Source organism: Salvia splendens, chromosome 8 (assembly GCF_004379255.2).
Source record: "Salvia splendens isolate huo1 chromosome 8, SspV2, whole genome shotgun sequence".
Classification (NCBI taxonomy): Eukaryota; Viridiplantae; Streptophyta; class Magnoliopsida; order Lamiales; family Lamiaceae; genus Salvia; species Salvia splendens.
The window spans coordinates 28,892,916-28,911,745 of record NC_056039.1 but is presented as its reverse complement, the minus strand read 5'-3'; the positions used below and the strand labels follow the sequence as shown (position 1 = coordinate 28,911,745).

The window sequence follows — 18,830 nt, the reverse complement described above, 5'->3', positions numbered from 1 at the left end:
GATATCAATTTGTCAAATTTATAGCACTCCGTACCAAATCTGTGTGAGTCGTCTTTGGCATTGTGATTGCAACATTGGTACGATGGTATGAATTGACTGAATTGATGCCATTCAAATCAAACCGGTACGTGCCTATCGATCCCAGTACCGTCGCTTTTCCGAAAGTGTTAGATTCTTTCGATATTGCTTTTATTCATTATCTATATCTCCTTCGCAACTTTATGTTTCCAACTAAGCTGACAGTGACCTACCATTATTGATCGTGAGTTAGACTGAAAATATAGAAAATAGCTAGAGAAAAAATCTGTATTTTTGGAAGTTCCTACGGTGGCAAGTTGGCATAAGAATAAGAAGGAGAAATGACGTAAAAAACATGACTGTCTTCTGACTGTTAATTGACTCCAATATCCAATGATCATACATTTACACTTAAATAACCGAATTCCATAATTGGGATTGAATTTGTGGAAATATCTTCTTATACTATGTATGATCTATCCAAAGTATTATTACTACTATTACTAATGCTAAAATAAAATAAAAATTGAAAATATACTTACCGCAGTTTTTGTACTAAGCTAAATGAATCTCTAATCGTAAATGCACGTTTTTCATTTGTCAAGCTCCAATTGTTACAAGATTTTTAAAGAATTTGTCAGCACACGGCAATATTAGTAGTAAAATTCGGTTTTGAGTGTAGAGAGAATGCATTGAGTATTTGGAGTATATAACATAAACTTAATAATAAATTGTTGGATAATAATTTGATCTCATAAAATTCAAGTAATTTAAATTTATATATATATATAGTTATTTATTTAATAAAAATGTGGAAAGAGTTGGCAAATGAATTGAAAGAAGAGGATTGTAGGAGTAGTAGCTTATTCGGATGGTTGGACTGTAGCTTAATCGAATTAAAAAAGATGAAGGTTTAACAATCTAAATATAGTAAAAACGTGGGATCGGTGGCGAGAATTTGAAGTGAAAAAGTCGTGTTGTGTGTATTGACCTCAAGAGTTGGTGGGAATCGAAAGTAACGTGGTCAGTTGTAGCCCATTCAAATATCTCTTCCCTTCTCTTCTCTTCTCTTCTCTTCTAACCGTTTCCGCCTCTCCTTCCTTCTCCTATACAAACACCCACAACTCTCATACCTCATGTAGACCCATTCTGCTCAAAATGGGAGCCCAGACCACTTCAATTGGCGGCCCTCTCGTGCCTACCGTCAAATCAGAGCCGGTGGATTCCTCCGCCGGTGCGCCGGCGCCGTCGCCGTCGCCGCCGCACTCGGAGATGGAGCACGACTCTGATAAGGACATCCTCTGCCCTATTTGCATGCAGATCATCAAGGACGCTTTCCTCACTGCCTGTGGCCATAGCTTTTGCTACATGTGTATCGTCACTCATCTTCAGAACAAGAGTGATTGCCCCTGCTGCTCTCATTTCCTCACTGCTAATCACCTCTACCCTAATTTCCTCCTCAACAAGGTTTGTTTTGTTTTATTTCTGCATAATCAACTCATCATCTGTCTGTTTCAAGTTGACTCCTCTTTTTGGATAGCTGCAATTTTCTAATTCTCGTCTTAATTACTAATTTGTCAAGGAATTTTGATTATATTGCTCTCTCTGGCAATGTAATTTCTGTTAGTAATGTTAATGATAAGTTATCTCTATGTGTAGTTTTCCCTAACTGCAAACCGCAGCCTTTTCCCCTTGTTTTGTAGCCCAAAGGCAGAAGTGGCTTGCTAAAATCTATTTTCACTTATCTGCAGTGTTACTGTTATAGTCTTATTTATGCTACAACTTGTGAATTATCCTCATTGCGATTGCACTAAGTCATGCTGTCATCCTTTGTGTATGCTTGCATGTGCCTGACTCTGTGTAAGTGATGGTATATTATAAGTATACTGCACACTCACTCATCCTTATGTATGTGTTTGTTTGTCTTGATATGGACTTTATGTATACGGTATACCATCTATTTTTATCAAATAGAGTATATACTATCTATGAGACCTTGGTCTACTTGCTAGCAATCCGATAAGATGATTTTGAAAATAATGTGTTAACTGGAGATCATGATTCAAACATGGACAGTTTACATTGGGTTGTCCTATTCTTTCTCATTATGGTTGACAAGTGATCCTGGACGCCATCAGTTGGTGGTTGAAGTCTGAAGCACAAGCACAATCATTATTAAAACATGAAGATTTCTTGAAGAAAAGTGCCAAGTCAGCAGACTGCTCACCTTTCTGTCTTTTCCATTTGTTCGAACAAAAAACTTTATAATATGATGCAAAGTTATGCCACCTTCCCTGTCAGAAATAAAAAGAAGTTTGGCCAATAGCAATGTTAATTCATTAAAGACACATCAATGAAAAGAAAGAACTGTAATGTCAGAATGATAAAGCATGTCTCCGGACACCTGCTTTCAAAATGGTGACTCAAAGAAAAAATTTAAATTAACAAGTGATATAACTTTTTGTAGTTAAGTCTTGAAACTGTAAGTTCCTATCACATACTTCTGAGTATTCTTACTCCAGAAGCTGCATGTGTTTGTGCTGTGAGATTAGTTACTCTTCCCTTGATGTTAGATGTGAGATGTCTCCATGAATTTAGCTAATGATGTGGTGCCTGTATTCTTGCAGTTATTGATGAAGACTTCTGCTCGTCAAACAGCTAAAACTGCTACTCCTTTGGAACAACTTCGCCAGGCACTCGAACGGGCCAGTTATTTGCTGAAAGAGTTATTTCTAATAGCAATGTGTTTTTACAGCATGGTAGTGTGTCTGTCTAAGCACACAAAATCTACTATTGGAGCTAATAATTACCATTTGGTAGTCATCTACATGCCTGTTACTGTACATGCTGTTCATGCTTCCTTAAATCCACCTATGCCATTTGTTTGTAGTAGTAGTACAAACCTTCTAGTAAACAAAACTCTAATTGTTTAAAACAGTTCAAAAATCAGTGCTTGATTATATTTTTCAAGATACCCCTTTGTACATCATGATTGTCCATCCATTTCTGGCATATATTAGACTTCCATTTTTCATCCATTTCTGGCATATGTACTACATTAATATGATATATAGATAGGGATGTGAAGCTTCAGTGACCCTAATATGATATATAGACAGGGATGTGAAGCTTCAGTGAAGGATCTCGAGAGCCTCATGTCTCTTCTTTCAGAGAAAAAAAGTAAAATGGAGCAAGAAGAAGCCGAAACAAATCTACAGATCCTGCTTGATTTTATGCTTTGTCTGAGAAAGAAGAAGCTTGATGAGCTCAATGAGGTGAATGGAGTGGACTCTTTTGTTTCATCTATTAGTTCGTATTTTTTAGTATTAGAAGCTTCTTCTGCAATGTAGATCATTTGAAGATCTTTATCTGCTATAATTAGCGCCATTAGGCTACTAAACTTTCAACATAAGATAAGGTGGTTTGTAAAATCAGTCAAAAGAATCAGGAATTCCCCAATCGTAGAGTTTTGTGTTAGGCTACCATCAGTACCAATGCAATAATTTGGATCTTTGGATATTATTATTTGAAATCCCAAACATAAGAGTCCAAGACTGCTTCCTGGTTAATGGAATAATTATCTTGATATTATGATGTCTCAAACTTTCATGTTGTGAGGATGATACCCTCCTTCTGAGCATGATTATACCTTATTAACATAAACTTGAATATTTTTCATGTTAAACTGAGGGTTATCTCTCTCAAGCACAGATAGCTCAAAGAGAAACCCAGAGAAAGAGAGAGAGAGAAGAGATATCTGATTTTTAGCGTTTCATTTTATCTTTTCCTGCAGGTACAATCTGACCTAAAGTATATTAAAGAAGATATTCATGCAGTGGAGAGACGCCGAATAGAGTTATACCGTCGAAGGGATAGATATTCAGCTAAACTAAGAATGCTTGGTGATGATCCTTTTTCCAAATCAGCATGGCCGTCGGTGGTTGAAAAACATGGTGGTGCTACAGCCAGCAGACCTTCTCTCACACCTGGCCAATCCCGCCTGACGTCAGGTGATCTTCATAACAAGAAAGCTGATGTGAGATCTTCTGCTAGTCATTTGGTACTAGGGAAGGATAGTTATGGTGGGTCAGACATCCAGAATCCTTCTCAATCAGGACAGGCATTAGCAAGGAAGAAAAGGGTTCATGCTCAGGTGGGTGATGTGATTCCTTGCTAGTAACATCTTAATCTGACTTGTACATTATCGTTGTGTGTAGCTTTCCAGTAACACCTTAAACCTGGTCACGTTCTAGAGGAAAATAATCATTTATAGATAGTGTTCGCAGAAAATATTATTTTCAGAAGCTAATATAACCAACATCTGTAATTTTGTTGAACTGCTTTAGCATATCGTCTTTTTATTTCTTCATTCTTGCTTGACTATGCAAAGCATGTAGTCAATCATCTGGCCGTCTTCTGTTGTTGCAGTCATCAATGCAGTTATAGGAGTTTCCTCAGCTATTAGGTTGTGTCATAACATAAAATGTTAGATACTGTCTGCTTCTTTGTATAAGTGTTTCTTATCCTTTTATATGTCTATTGTATCAGTTCAATGACCTGCAAGATTGTTACTTGCAAAAAAGGCGGTATTGGGCGAAACAAATGCCAGAGCAGCAAGGACGTGACTCACTGAGTTCAAAGAGAGAAGTATACTCTGTAGGTCTTGAGGATTTTCAGTCTGTTCTATCAACTTTCACAAGATACAGGTATGAGATTCTTGTAGATAGCTTTAGGTCTTTTTAAAATGCATAATTGCATATGCAGTGTCTAATAGAGTTTAGTTCTTCAGTCGGTTGCGGGTTGTTGCCGAACTCAGACATGGAGATCTTTTTCACGCGGCTAACATTGTATCAAGGTCAGTGGAGTTTGCTGCATATGGTGTGGAATTTGATTCTTACTGCCTTCACCCAGTCATTCATCTAGAAGCAAGCATTGTGATTTAATAAAAAAATTGAAGATGTTACTTCACAGTTGCAGTTCTACTAATTTTATTAGATAATGTGGACTCGTTAAATTTGCAAGTTTTGTTATAACGAAATGGAGATAGACCAGATTCTGTTTTGACGAGTCCATTTCATGTGGTGGATAGGTAATGTGCACTTGCTACAATTTCGTGAATGAATTTTAGTGTTGAACATATAGCTTTCTTTTTCTCAATCATAATTCTGGACAAAACTATCTGTGATCTTTTCTCTTCTGTTGGTCTCGGGGATATTAAAGAAGCTTAATTTGGGTGATTGCATTAATGCAAAAACTCTGGTAGCTTGTAAGTCACTTAAACCCGCATTTAGTATTTTAATTCTTATATGAATATTGATTATTGAGTTGTAAGTTAGGGTGTTAATTCTTACGCAACCAGTGAAATACAATTATAATCGAGGCAAAAGGCTCTGGCATGCAATAAAAGTTGTGGTCCCTCACATTCATGCACTAGACCTCTGTGATTTTAATCTTCTGCATACTATCTAGAGTCTTAAATGACTATTTATTCCTTGCAGCATAGAATTTGATCGAGATGATGAATTATTTGCTACGGCTGGAGTATCACGACAGATCAAGATTTTTGAGTTTTCATCAGTAAGTTGTTGCTTCAAGTTTTGCATCAGGTGATGCATTTAGTATATATCTGGACATGATTAGATGTAATGCCGTGTAATCATGTGCCTGAAGTTTCTATGCAGGACTTCAACTGTTCTTTATGTTTTGCAGTCTTATTTTATTTTACTTTGTCATTTTTCAAATTGATTTATGATACACTCTGGTCTCACCCCTTAAATGGTGGATGAAAATTACTCACCAGGTGGTTAATGAACCAGCCGACTCTCAATGTCCTGTAGCAGAAATGTCTACTAGAGCGAAGCTAAGCTGTTTAAGCTGGAACAAGTATGCAAAAAATCATATTGCCAGCAGCGACTATGAAGGCATAGTAACTGTTTGGGATGTGACTACTAGACAGGTATTACTAATGTCAGTAAATCCATTTATTCACCATCTTATTACTGTAAAAGAATGTCATGCTTAAATCTTGAACTACGTACATTGCAGAGTGTGATGGAGTATGAGGAGCATGAGAAACGTGCCTGGAGTGTAGATTTTTCATGCACAGATCCTTCAATGCTTGTATCTGGTAGTGATGATTGCAAGGTATGTGAAGTGCACATTCATAATTTTGTTGTGACGCACTAAAGCTACATTTTAAGCGAAATTACACCCTTCTGTCTAAGTTGAGGGGGCAGTTCATTGTAGAGCCCATATTACCAGAAGTCTTGCTTTATGTATTTTCATGTGTAGATCTCTCTGCTTGCCTTTCTGAGATCAATGTACCAACTTGAATTATAGAATATTAACTCCCACTTTAAGGCGGACACACATGTCAAATTAGTCTTTGAATCAACGTTTTCTTGTTTTCCGCATCCTTAAAAATCCCGGTGAACTGCTAGCAAGGTGGAGTGCAAAGTGAACCATCTACAGCATTATAGCTATATTCAGCAATATTGATCCTGTACCAGGCACAATCTATCTATTAAGTATATAACTGTCCTAAATAGGATTTTGGGTCCATGAAACATTAAAAGTGTATTCTGTTCGACTCAGGGGACCAATAATTTGCCTAGCTGTTATTAGGCCGTGAGTGGTTATTAAGTTATTTAGTTATGTTTATATCTGAACATATACTCTTTATGCATAGACTGACTTAATGGACTCCACAGGTCAAAGTATGGTGTACAAACCAGGAGGCGAGTGTCCTAAACATTGACATGAAGGCAAATATATGTTCAGTCAAATATAACCCTGGATCCAGCATCCATGTCGCTGTATGTACTGATTCTTTGTGGGAGTTCATACTTTTCTGTTCTGCCTCTACAGCTGTATGAAACTGGTTCCTGAATTTTATGCTGCTGTTCCCTTGCAGGTTGGCTCCGCAGATCATCACATTCATTACTATGACTTAAGAAAAGTTAGCCAGCCACTGTATATATTCAGCGGACACAGGAAGGCTGTGTCATATGTGAAATTTCTGTCCAGTGATGAGCTTGCTTCTGCTTCAACAGACAGTACTTTGCGCCTATGGGATGTTAAGGAAAATGTTCCTGTAAGTTATTATGTCATCCTGTTAGATCTTTTTTCATTTGCAATACATGACTTAGTAGCTTTTCATCAGCATTTACATTTACAGACTACTAGAGATTTTAACTTTGAAACAAAAAATGTGTGAATGGAATATTTCCTTTTTACTTTTTCCTTTTTCCTTTTTCTAACATGGTAAATTGCCTGAAATGTTGACTAAAGCCAATGTTGCAAATGAATTAGATGGTGTGAGTTTCTACATGATTTTTCATCTAAGGTGTCAACCAAAAAATGCTAACAGACCTTTGATATTCTTGTGATTCATTACATAAGTGATCCGATGATATGGTTGGTGACAGTTTCATAACCTTTATGTGTGCACACATCCAAACTTGCTTGTCTGTTCTCTCTTAATGTTTTCTGATTAATTCTTGAGTAACCATTATATTGGTTTGTCAAGTAATTGATGATATCATTCTTGCTGTGATATTTTCTTCAGCTGCGCACTTTTAGAGGCCATGCAAATGAGAAGAACTTTGTGGGGCTAACAGCAAACAGCGAATACATAGCATGTGGCAGCGAAACAAATGAAGCATTCGTCTATCACAAGGTATCCACATGGTTGTTGAAATATTATCGGTTAGTTGATCTGATGCAGTGCATATATTTTCAACTAAAAGGTGAGTTTTTTGTAGGCAATATCTAAGCCGGCAGCATGGCATAAATTCAATAATTCTGAAACAGAAGAAGGCGAAGAAGATGCGGGGTCCTACTTCATAAGTGCTGTGTGCTGGAAAAGTGATAGCCCAACTATGGTTACAGCAAACAGCCAAGGGACTATAAAAGTCCTCGTTCTCGCTCCCTGAAACTGCAAGCATATGAAAGAAGAAGTGCAGGGCGAAGTTCTTTACTAACTCTTTCTGTTGTTGGTGTTGTGGTATCATGGGTAAGTTTATTATTTGCTTGTAAATGAAAATCATATTCTTTTTGGGAGATGTGTTTTCATAAGCAGAAGTAGTAGTTTGGTTTGTTTTTTTTTTATGTTATTCGATTTTGTTTTTAGATTAGCCTCTGTTTATATAAAATGTTTAGAGATAAGCTTCCTTGCTGTGTAGAATTACAGTTCAGCTCTAAAGATATGAAGCTCTTCGTGTTTTCATTTTAGCCTCTGGTGTTGCATTGCTTTCAACATTTAAATACTCCTATATTGTAAGCAGTAACAATCAATATAAACAACAATGTGTTAAAAGTTTGATGTCCTGCAGTTACAAATCAAGAAAGCTTTTGATGTAGCTATATTTTTTAGTTAATAATAACATATGCACAAAAATAGAATTGTTTGAATGCATAGCATAAGAATTTTGTAGAAGGGAACCCAAAACATTCTAATTCCATCCAAGTAACGATATTGATTGACCCTTTCATATCCCCATAAGTGGATTGATATGTTTATTTTTATATTGACAAAGTTATATTTTTTGTCTGTACTTCAAAATTTCAATCAAATCCATAATTGGTCCAATCAAGTTTGTTTGTGCCTGTATTTTATCGTATCCTTGTGTTTTACAGTAAATCCAGTTGGTTTATACTATTTCGAAATACAGTTAAGCTGACAAATTTAAACATAGATACCAACGGATGTTGGTTTATACAATTTGTTTACTTTCAAATAGTTCAACAATTTTAATTTATATTTAAAACTCTAAAATATGATTTTCAAAGTCACGTTTGCCATATAAGTCGAAATTAGTTGGATGAGTCCAATATTTACAAATTAAATTGCTATAATTCAAATTCAAATCTATAAATAGTGTACATATCTACAAATAAATAAAAGAAATTATTGATGGATTAACATGGTCGTTAACGGATAAAATTGGTTATAAAAGAAAAAGGCCGCAGCCGTGATTGAACATTCAGTCATCTGCTTTTTGACGATTGGATCTCTTATAGATTCCCTAAAATTCCCCAAATCCTATTCCTGCTCAAAATATTATCTCATTTTGATTCACAGATTCATACTCTCACTTCGCCGGATTCTCCACGATCCGATCATGCGCTTTTGCGCATGAATGATATGAGCATCCACAATTGTCGCGCTCCAATGTGCCTCAAAACAGTCCAACCGTCTCCTGCCGCCGCCGATATGTCGCCGGAAAAATTCGTTGCTGCCGATGTTAAGGCGGAGGACCATCTATTCGTGCCGCCGCTCAACTTTTCTATGGTGGATTACGGAATATACCGCTCCGGATTTCCCAACTCTGCCAATTTTCCGTTCTTGAAAACCCTAGGCCTCCAATCGATCATGTTAGCTCAATATTGACATCTCTCTCTTTTCCAGGATGCTCCCCTACCGACCGTAGACACGAATTAACACGAATTAACGCGCCGACCTCTTGAGTATCGGCGATGCCTCGTGATCGGTAACTCAATTTGTCTAACCATTATATTTAACTTCAATTTCAATTATGCTAAACTTCGCAATATAATTTTTTTCCTAATTAAATGTAAAATTTCTTTTGCTTTATTAGGTTGTAGTTAACCACTCTCATATTAGTCATTAACGAATAGATTCCTTAACTATTTTTTGCTTCCATGATTTATTGTTGTTTTGTTTTATGATTTCATTTATTGAAAATTTACAGTAATGAAGTATATCTTTGTTTATAACTAGATTGTAGGAGTATATAAAATGCAAGAATGTAGCAGTATATCTTTTGTTTATTACTGGTATTCAAAGCAAGGATGTTCATCTGAATTAAAACCATTGTGTTTTTTGTTAACATAGATAATAAAGAATAATAAATCATGGAAACAAAATTTTCTTAAATGTTACTACTATTGTATAGTTCTATAAGAGTCGTTCGTTGTTTAAGTTTAACTAAACAAATTTACAACGTAGTATACAAATATAAATATTGTTCTTAAGTTACATTCATTCATGTGATAAGATAAATAAACAAATTTTAGATATAACATTTTTTCACTGTTGCCTAGTTAGGCATATCTAATTATATTTAATTAGTTTAACATAGCAAAAAAAATCATATATTTGGAAGTTTAACTTACTTGAAAATGTAGTCAAATATAGTTGCTTGATAAATTGATTCTCCTATGAATGAGGCTTTGCTACCAAATGTCGCTTTGCCGGGCGTGTTAATTCGTGTCTATGGTGGGTAAGTGAGGGTTCTCCTTGCGTTAATATGTTTATTTGAAGATATTGAAGTAAAACTTTTGTGATATTGAAGATACTTGTGTCCAGAGCCTTATCCTGAAGATAATATGCAGTTTCTCAATGCAAATGGAATTCGCCTTTTTCAGTTCGGCCTTGAAGGTTCTAAGGTAGTGTTTGTTCAATTATGCATAATTTATGTTTGTGGGGCATTGTTGGAGCGAATAGTTTGGTTTGAGCCTTTGAGGAGAGAAATATCAAAGATTATTTGTGAGTTTGTTTCCTTTCCCAAAAAATTCATGCTAAAGCAGGGATTTTATTCGAATACGATAATTGTCAATCAGATGTTGCCTTGGATAGTCTTGGAAATTAAATCTACTTTCTTAATGGTGCAGTTGCACTGTAGAGTATTCACTGTGTTTTTGGTGATCTTTGAGATTTGAGTCAATATAAGAACAATTTAGTGTTACGGTAAATATTACACATTTTGATCTTTGTGCAATAAGTCTTCTGCATTGCTGTTTATTCTTAAAGTTTGGAGAAATTTCTGTCGGATGTAATAGGGTTATTAAGGATGGGATTTGATCTCCTAGGTTGGTTTATTTTGGCTTTGTCCATTCATATTTGGTTGTGTTCTCCTTTGCAAAATCTAGCCTTTTAGGATTCTCTAGAGTTGGTACCCAATGTAAAGCTTTGTTAGTTGTTTAAAACTCTTTGAAAAGGATCAAGTGGTTGAATACTGAAGGAAGAAAGTTTATTTCACAAAATGTTGCGAGTAAGGAGTAAGAATTGCCTTAGATCTGTTATTTATTCTTACATGCAACTAATATTTGGCAGGAGCTATCTATAAAGATACCTGAGGATGTAATTGTTTGTGCATTGAGAGTGCTATTAGGTATTTCTATATACCTCAGAACCTTCATCAGATGTATATTTCTCATGCTTTGGGGAAACCCTTTAATCAATGAAACATCCTATGCAGATGAAAGAAACCATCCGCTCCTAATTCACTGCAAGCGAGGAAAGGTACTTGTATATCTGCTCTGTCTCTAACTATTCATGGTGTCTCGGTTTTCTAATGTATATGTATCCACCTTTGTGGAATGCAGCACCGGACTGGTTGTCTTGTGGGATGTCTTAGGAAGTGGCAAAATTGGTGTCTGGCTTCAGTTTTGGATGAGTATCAGAGGTTTGCAGCAGATAAGGCTAGAGTTACTGATCAGAGATTCATTGAATTGTTCGACGTTTCAAGAATAAACAAGTTGGCATCCCTGCCTCACTATATTTGACGATACTCAAGGGTGTGTGATTCTTACTGATGTGGAGATCAATGGAATGGGAGTCGGCTGGGATGCGCTACTTTTAATTTTTTTTTTTCTGTTTTCCATTTTTTGAGTGATATTATTCCTTAATAGAGGCGAGGCTATATAGCTCATTACGTTCGATATTGTCGCCCACATTTTTCAGGTGTGCTGCAATGAGGAAGAACACTCTATTACTGTGGATTGAAAATATTAAATCAATTCTTTTTTGTGAAACTTTAGATGTGATGAGTTCAATGAATGTTGACGAATGCAGTGAATGTGAATCTGTTACATGTTCATTGTGAACTAACTTCCAGCTTATGATTGGATTACTATTCACATGATTCACATCCGTGCCGTGCCTCACAAATTTCTTGCCGTCTTGGTGAAAAATCTAATTCAAATAATGTTCACCGATTTAATGTTTTATACCAAAAATCTAGGTTAGACACTTTTATGTGCAAAAAAACAGATTCCACCGTATAATGTTGCTCTTGATTTTGTTCTCTTCAAGTCTTCATGTTTAATTATTGCAATGGCGCTTCTTAATTTAATCATATCTAAAATTTATTTCACGTTCAACGAAATCATTAACACAGACACTACTTATTTCTGCTATCTGCTCTCACATTTTCTTTCTCAAACGGAGTGTTATGGATGCATTCAGTTATAGATTGAAGTAGTTTTTTTCCGGAGAGGCAGAATCTATATCTTTCGAAAACAAACGAAATTATATCCTACAAATTGCAGCAAATAACAATCGAATCGTCAACGGATCTAAATGACGAATGAAACGATATCTCACCACCATTGTTATACCTCTTGCTCACCCACGAGACGGAAGTAAAACACCGTCCCGCTCATAGATTACGAGTAGAGGCGATTCTACCAAAAATCAAAACATAAAATTCAAAATAAAACTCTGTATCGTGAAAGTGGTGGAGTATGTTTTGAAATCAGGGAAGAAACCTAATGGTTATATAGTATTTTCTGCACAATAAGTGACGAAGAGAACCCTAACATACCCATTTACGATAATGCCCCTCCCCTCACGAAACCACTTTCTCTTTAGCGACAATAAGATCTAATTTTACTCCAATTTTATTTTTTATTCCCCATATTAAATTTTAAATATCAATATAATGCATGTAAAATCTCTGTGTTGATATTTTCGTGTACTTGTGTTGAAATACTCATGTACTTGTGTTGAAATACTCATGTTATTGTGTTGATATTTGTAATACACTATGTTGATATAAAAAAACACGAAAATTATGATATGATAATAGAATGACGATCTACCCTTTGTTGATATTTTGTCTACTAATTATTAAAATTCGTAAGATTTAATCTCATCCACTCATATTAAAATCTAATGAAAAGATTTAGTCTTGATTTTAGATTATGATGTTATAAGCAACAGAAGAAGATCCTCCTATTTAATAATCATTGACTAGGAATTGTGATATGTTTTGGAAAAATATTGGTTCAAAAATCTAAAGAGTTTCAGAACAATTCTATTAAAAGATCCATCACACATATGCTATACTTGACTTACTATTATTCAATAAAATGAGTTCATTTAGATTAAATCAATCACAAATATTGTTTTGATTTTGTTCGCCATACATATTACAGCATTTTACCATAAAATTTTGGAAGATACACATTTTGAATCGTTAATTTTTTTTAAATTTTAGATAACTTTGCAACTTGAGCTCATTGCATTTTTGCGACCATGTATGTTGGTAAGACAAAGAGTAAAGGCCCAAAACAGATTGATAATTCTTACTGCTCATACTGAGTAAATGCCCAAATCAGATTGATAATTCTTACTGCTCATACTGAAATAATCTATCGTCTAAGTTTATTTTGTCAAATTGTTCTAGGGCCCAATTATAGCTCTCTTTTAAAACATACTCCCTCGATCCGTAAAAACATGTGCACTTTCTATTTTTGTCATTCACACAAAAATAGGTGCATTCCATATTTAGAAAGTTATATCAATTTAATAATGTAAGTCTCACTATCTACTAACACTACTTTAACTTTCATTCTCTTCATCTCTCTTACTTTACCATACCATTCTCATCCTCTTTCTTACTTTATCAATTTTATCTTAATTCCCGTTACATACCTATTGCCCATATTTTTATGGGATGGAGGGAGTATAACTCCATGTGCCTTATTTAAAATAATAACTTTCTTAAATGGCACATGTAGGCTGTCAAATCGGGCACCTGATACCCAATCCAAAAAATGGGTTCTCACTTCTCAATCCCGAAACTAGATAAATATGCTACCTGATATCAGACCTGAAATATTTTTCGAGTATCTAATTATCTAATTCGGTAACCGATCCTTATCAAACGGGTACAAATTTTTTTTTCAATACTATGTGTAATCCTTCTAATTTAGTAGGAGGGTGATTATATTTCCTTCTAATTTTCAATACTATGGTAATGCATGAGGCCAAAAATCTCGTGTTCAATTTCACCGTGATGCAACCTTTAAATTTAGGTTTATTTGCCAATCAAGAAAAGAAAAGAGTAAAAGGAAGTTCCCCGCTCAGCCAAGGTTGAAGAGGCACTTCCAAGCAAGATTATGATTTATGTCCTTTTCAGGCGCATCAAGTCTATTTCTTTAATGTTGTCTTTTGTTTTTTCATTTTTTGTTAGTTACGAACATGTTGGACTAGGTTATTTGTGGAATTCTTGGTAAATATGCAATGTTTCTTGTGTAAAATTGATATATTTTAGTTACATGTTTATGCTTTCTTTTAATTGACAATCTTATGAATTGATGCTTTATGTTGCTTGGAATAATTGAGAAATGATAATTACACATGAATTGGGGTCTGGAGATGACTAACACTTGATCTTCATTGTTGAGAAACTTGAGACTATTTGTGAAGGCTTGAATCATTATGTGCTATTTGGAGTTGCTTGCCAATTACTTTGAAGAAGACTTTGATGTTAATAGATAATACTGTATTTTTGAACCAATATTTTTCCTCTTTGTAATTGATTTCACCCGCCTTGTACTAAAAAAGGTGAAATCCTCATCCAAGGCCCCACATTCTCATGTTATTTAGATTGCTAATGAAGTGATTATTGTGGGGTTAATTATATTCACCCCTATAATCTGCCTTTTTACACTTTCACGGAAGCCAAATATATTTACATCATGCTTTTATCATGTAAATGATATTGTTGTTCCCAAACAATGAGGCAAATTGGAAACAAACCTCCCCTTTAAATGCAGCATGACTCTGTCTTACACTTGATGTATATTCCATTCAATATAAACATTTTACTTAATGTTGCGGCGATATCTACTTTAACACTGTTGGTTTTCAAAAGTAAGCCCTTTTTTTGCATCTGCTCCTGATCTTCTATTACCATATGTCTGCTTTATAAAATTCAAACCATGCGAGAACAGTAGCGTAGAAATGAAAACAGAGTAGTACATTATCATGCATCACTATTGGACTACTAAAAAAATCCATCTCCACTTAACACAAGAATTCATAGAAACAATAATTAATAGTACTTAGTATTTGATGAAGAAGCTGGTCACAATCAGACCTCTTCAAAGCTGAATCATCCCATTCCACACACTAATCTAGCAGGCACACATACTGATACAACATGATCTAAACACTACACAGCCGTAGTAACATAATAATAATAATAATAATAATAATAATAATAATAGTAAGACAATAAGAAATGCAGCAGCGATCAAGCAGAGCCGACAGTTGAAGCAGCTTCGAGGCTCTTGAACGCCTCGAACCGGGGCACCTTAGCCTGGAACTTGAGGCCGGCATAGAGCTTCATGTATTCCTCGAACACGAATTTGGGGTAGAGCTTGTCCGCCTTGTCAACAAGCGCCGGCGCAGGATAGATGACGGCGTCGCTCCCGGGGTTGTAGAAGGAGGCGAGCGACATCCGCGTGCCGTCCGTCTGCGCTATGACCCTGTGCATGACGCTCTTGTACTTCCCGTTGGTGATGACCTCGAGCTGGTCCCCGAGGTTGATGACGATGGAGTGGCGCATCGGCGGCACGTCCACCCACTCCCCGTCCTTGAGCAGCTGGAGGCCGCTCACCTTGTCGTCCTGGAAGAGGAGGATGATGCCGCCTGCGTCCGTGTGGGCCCGGAGCCCCTTGATCAGGTCCGGCTTCGGGCAGGGCGGGTAGTTGCTCACCTTGGTGCCGAAAGTCGGCCCATTGGAGCCGTGGAAGGCCTTCTTCAGGTAGCCCTTTTCCAGGCCCAGATTCTCGCACAGCATATCTAGAAGCTTCTCCGCCAGGTTTTCCATCTTGGCAGCGAATTCTCTCATCACATCCCTGTTGGTGATTTTAATTTAATTGCGTGTTTTATTTGTGAAATTAATGATAATTATGCTATATGACTGACTTGTATTCGTGATCGAGGTCGGGGATTTCGGAGATGTTGGAGACGGGGAGGTGGCGGAGGAAGAAGGTGCTCTCCCAGTCGAGATCGTCGATCTCGGACTGGACAGTCTCGAGGCCTTTGCTGGCGACCATTTCGTTGAAGCGCTGCTCCATACATTTGCGGTAGTGCGCCTTCGTCAGCCTCTCCACTTTGTCCATGAACTCCGGCTCGATTCCATGCTCCACCACCTGCAAATTTCAATCGATAAATTATAAAATACAGAGTCTGCATTAGAAGGGAGAAATCCACCTCGAAGAAGCCCCAGTTTTCGCATGCGTCTTTGATTTGCTCCATCATTGCGCCCCTTCCATCTCCATTCATCTCCGCCAAGCTGATCACTGGAAAATTTGCCATTTCTTTTCTTACGTTTCGCTGCTCTCTCCTGTTGTGTATGAGTATTACTACAAAGTAGGCTTGGCTTGTTTGACGATGAGTTGATTTGGTGTATATGTTTGAGAGGTTGGATTGGATATTTATAGGCGTGGATCTAAGAAATTAACCTCATCCTCATCTAAAAATTACTACTACTACTACTCATCCACAACCGTTCATTCACTTAATCCTCTAAAAATTTACTAGTATGTTGTTATGGTAATTCATATACTAGTATGTTGTTAAAGTCATCCACAATTTGCGTCATTTTAACCTTATATTCCGCTAATCTCATCTAAAAAACTAATACTACTATTATCGTAAGGAATTTTCCCATTCCACGGCCTTCCTAGAACTAGCCATATGAGTCAATGCGGTCTATGTTCCATTCTCTTTTTCCATGTCGTCTTTGAATTCTATTTTTACTTTGATAATTCGGTTTGAGAAATTGAAAAAATATTAGGCATCATTTATATAGAATATAAATATAAATGTAGTCCGAGATGGGCCAATTATTTGAGGATGTAGTCCGAGATGGGCCAGTTATTTAAAAAAATGCAATCTAAAATTGTCACTTTTGACTACCTTACTATTATAGCACCAAGTGATCGTCTAGTTATATGTAAACAAGAAAGTGGAGTGCTTTCCTTTTCTAATCGGAAATCAAGTTACCTCTCTTAATTAATTTTCTTAAAGAAATGTTAGATTTGTTTTATAATAGTAGTAATAAATAATGAAACTTGTATATGGCTCGTTTTATGGATATTTTTAGCAACACTAACTTCATTATGCACGCACGTGGTGCAACAAATTATGGAGATATAATTTCCACTTTATTATAAGTCCTTACCGATTCCAAATATACAAAAGAAATTTTCAGTCAAATCTGACAAACCTTAGGAAATAGTAGTAATTAATTGTTGAAACTTGAAAGCATGTTACTCCCTCCGTTCCCCAAAATTCGTCACCATTTGACCCGGCACGGGTTTTAAGAAATATAATAGAAAGTGGGTTGAAAAAGTTGGTGACATGTGGGTCCTACTTTTATATATTAGTTTTATATAAAATTTGAGTGTGAATGAGTTAGTGGAATATAGAGTCCACTATCAAAAATGATAAAAGTGAAAGGTGACAAATTTTTAAGGACGGACGAAAAAGGAAATAGGTGACAAATTTTCAGGGATGGAGAGAGTATAATACTACTACTATTATTGAGGGATGAGACAATGATATGGCTAAATTTTAAAAAAAGAATATATGTGGAGAAATGAGTGAGTGGGAGTGGGAACAGTGTATGTGGATCACATCTAATGGACCCCTACCAACCACCTTGGATCGACTCTGTTTTCACTTTATGGCTTTTCACTTTAATTTTGCCTAATTCTTTTCTCATTTTTTATTCAATTTGCATGAACAACAACTTTTACTTCAATTTTCCATGTTTTAATATTCAAATTGAATCCAAGAATTTTAGACTTAGCCATCAAGCCTAAAATTCTCATGTTTTGACTATTTTATATGGGAACTTCATCGTAATATAGAGATAATTGACTGAAGTGAAATTACATTCACAAAAATAGCTAATAGTCATAAATTATTTATCTTACAATGGTCCAAGGCAATTGATGGCTTCAACGTTACTAGTGAGATTATACATTTCTATTTCCCCTCATGTATGTATTTTCAAGGAATGGAAAGAATTTGATCATTGGCCAGCCACGCATAGAAAGGAAAGAAAGAATTTGATCATTGGCCAACTATCCAAACTTCTTTTCTCTCAAATAAAATTCTTTACTCGTACTCTCTTTTGTTCTATGTTACTAGTTGATAAGTTTCTTTCAAACATAAAATTTAAGATAATTGTGTTTAATGGATTAAATAAAATAAAATAGGAGAACCAATAATAAAGTAACAACAAGACAGAAAAGAGAGTAATGTAAAAAAGGAACAAAATAAAAATGACTGAATGCTTTTTTTTAATAAAAAAAATAACTCAAATAATTTTAAAAAATAAAATGAAATATGACTCAACTAACTTGAGATAAAGGGAAGGGAGTAATTATTATTTTTCACATGGTTTAATGAACTTATTGAACTTATGCTATTTTACCTCTCATCAGTCATTCTGCCAATGAACATAATCAACTATAATAAGGTGTACGATTTCAAGTAGTGATTACAGGTTTTATTGTACTTGTAGGATTGAAAATGATACTACAAGAAATAATTTCCAATTATGAACGACAGTGACATTATGAAGGAAATACCGATTCTATAATAATAATAATAATAATAATAATAATAATAATAATAATAATAATAATAATAATAATAATAATAATAATAATAATTTCCATCTGAAAGCTAGGTTTGCAATGGCATTCGTTGGACAGAATATACTGAATTATTCATAGAAATTACTTATTGACTTTTTTTA

General features: G+C 35.5%; 3 protein-coding genes and 1 non-coding gene across 8 annotated transcripts; 2 read left to right on the top strand and 2 right to left on the bottom strand.

Moving 5' to 3' along the window:
* Window positions 1-1,040: 1,040 nt before the first annotated feature.
* On the top strand, window positions 1,041-8,250 carry LOC121744429 (E3 ubiquitin-protein ligase COP1-like). Of its 5 annotated transcripts, none has more exons than XM_042137962.1 (14): window positions 1,350-1,485; window positions 2,095-2,228; window positions 2,646-2,723; window positions 3,138-3,293; window positions 3,812-4,171; window positions 4,567-4,724; window positions 4,808-4,873; window positions 5,517-5,595; window positions 5,819-5,974; window positions 6,064-6,162; window positions 6,729-6,833; window positions 6,932-7,111; window positions 7,586-7,696; window positions 7,782-8,250. In XM_042137962.1, exons 3-14 carry the CDS (start codon window positions 2,652-2,654, stop codon window positions 7,950-7,952), a joined length of 1,713 nt encoding a protein of 570 aa, XP_041993896.1. In that variant the 5' UTR covers window positions 1,350-1,485; window positions 2,095-2,228; window positions 2,646-2,651; the 3' UTR covers window positions 7,953-8,250. The 5 variants fall into 5 exon arrangements, with proteins under 5 accessions (XP_041993893.1, XP_041993892.1, XP_041993891.1 ...); XM_042137960.1 differs by having other exon boundaries at window positions 2,646-2,834; XM_042137959.1 differs by lacking the exon at window positions 2,095-2,228 and having other exon boundaries at window positions 1,041-1,485.
* Window positions 8,251-8,942: 692 nt separating this feature from the next.
* Window positions 8,943-11,846, top strand: LOC121744430 (tyrosine-protein phosphatase DSP1-like). Its single transcript, XM_042137963.1, has 5 exons — window positions 8,943-9,393; window positions 10,335-10,428; window positions 11,096-11,153; window positions 11,241-11,284; window positions 11,368-11,846. The coding sequence occupies exons 1-5, from the start codon at window positions 9,155-9,157 to the stop codon at window positions 11,545-11,547; spliced, it is 615 nt and encodes a 204-aa protein (XP_041993897.1). The 5' UTR covers window positions 8,943-9,154; the 3' UTR covers window positions 11,548-11,846.
* Window positions 11,847-12,306: 460 nt separating this feature from the next.
* LOC121746265 lies at window positions 12,307-12,432 on the bottom strand. Its single transcript, XR_006038968.1, has one exon. It is a non-coding gene; the product is annotated as a small nucleolar RNA snoR111 (small nucleolar RNA).
* Window positions 12,433-15,071: 2,639 nt separating this feature from the next.
* On the bottom strand, window positions 15,072-16,476 carry LOC121746222 (1-aminocyclopropane-1-carboxylate oxidase 3-like). Its single transcript, XM_042140157.1, has 3 exons — window positions 16,271-16,476; window positions 15,983-16,209; window positions 15,072-15,912 (listed from the first exon to the last, which is right to left on the bottom strand). The coding sequence occupies exons 1-3, from the start codon at window positions 16,373-16,375 to the stop codon at window positions 15,306-15,308; spliced, it is 939 nt and encodes a 312-aa protein (XP_041996091.1). The 5' UTR covers window positions 16,376-16,476; the 3' UTR covers window positions 15,072-15,305.
* Window positions 16,477-18,830: the final 2,354 nt, after the last annotated feature.

Excerpts from the sequence above, each read along its gene's own strand:
- LOC121744429 (XM_042137957.1), top strand. The coding sequence starts at position 1,177 with ATGGGAGCCCAGACCACTTCAATTGGCGGCCCTCTCGTGCCTACCGTC. Across the intron at positions 2,835-3,137 it reads GAGCTAATAATTACCATTTG|GGATGTGAAGCTTCAGTGAA; the intron begins GTAGTCATCTAC and ends ATATATAGACAG. Across the intron at positions 7,697-7,781 it reads AAGCATTCGTCTATCACAAG|GCAATATCTAAGCCGGCAGC; the intron begins GTATCCACATGG and ends AGTTTTTTGTAG.
- LOC121744430 (XM_042137963.1), top strand. The coding sequence starts at position 9,155 with ATGAATGATATGAGCATCCACAATTGTCGCGCTCCAATGTGCCTCAAA. Across the intron at positions 11,154-11,240 it reads TGCATTGAGAGTGCTATTAG|ATGAAAGAAACCATCCGCTC; the intron begins GTATTTCTATAT and ends CATCCTATGCAG. Across the intron at positions 11,285-11,367 it reads TTCACTGCAAGCGAGGAAAG|CACCGGACTGGTTGTCTTGT; the intron begins GTACTTGTATAT and ends TGTGGAATGCAG.
- LOC121746222 (XM_042140157.1), bottom strand. The coding sequence starts at position 16,375 with ATGGCAAATTTTCCAGTGATCAGCTTGGCGGAGATGAATGGAGATGGA. Across the intron at positions 16,210-16,270 it reads AAAACTGGGGCTTCTTCGAG|GTGGTGGAGCATGGAATCGA; the intron begins GTGGATTTCTCC and ends TGAAATTTGCAG. Across the intron at positions 15,913-15,982 it reads GACCTCGATCACGAATACAA|GGATGTGATGAGAGAATTCG; the intron begins GTCAGTCATATA and ends AATCACCAACAG.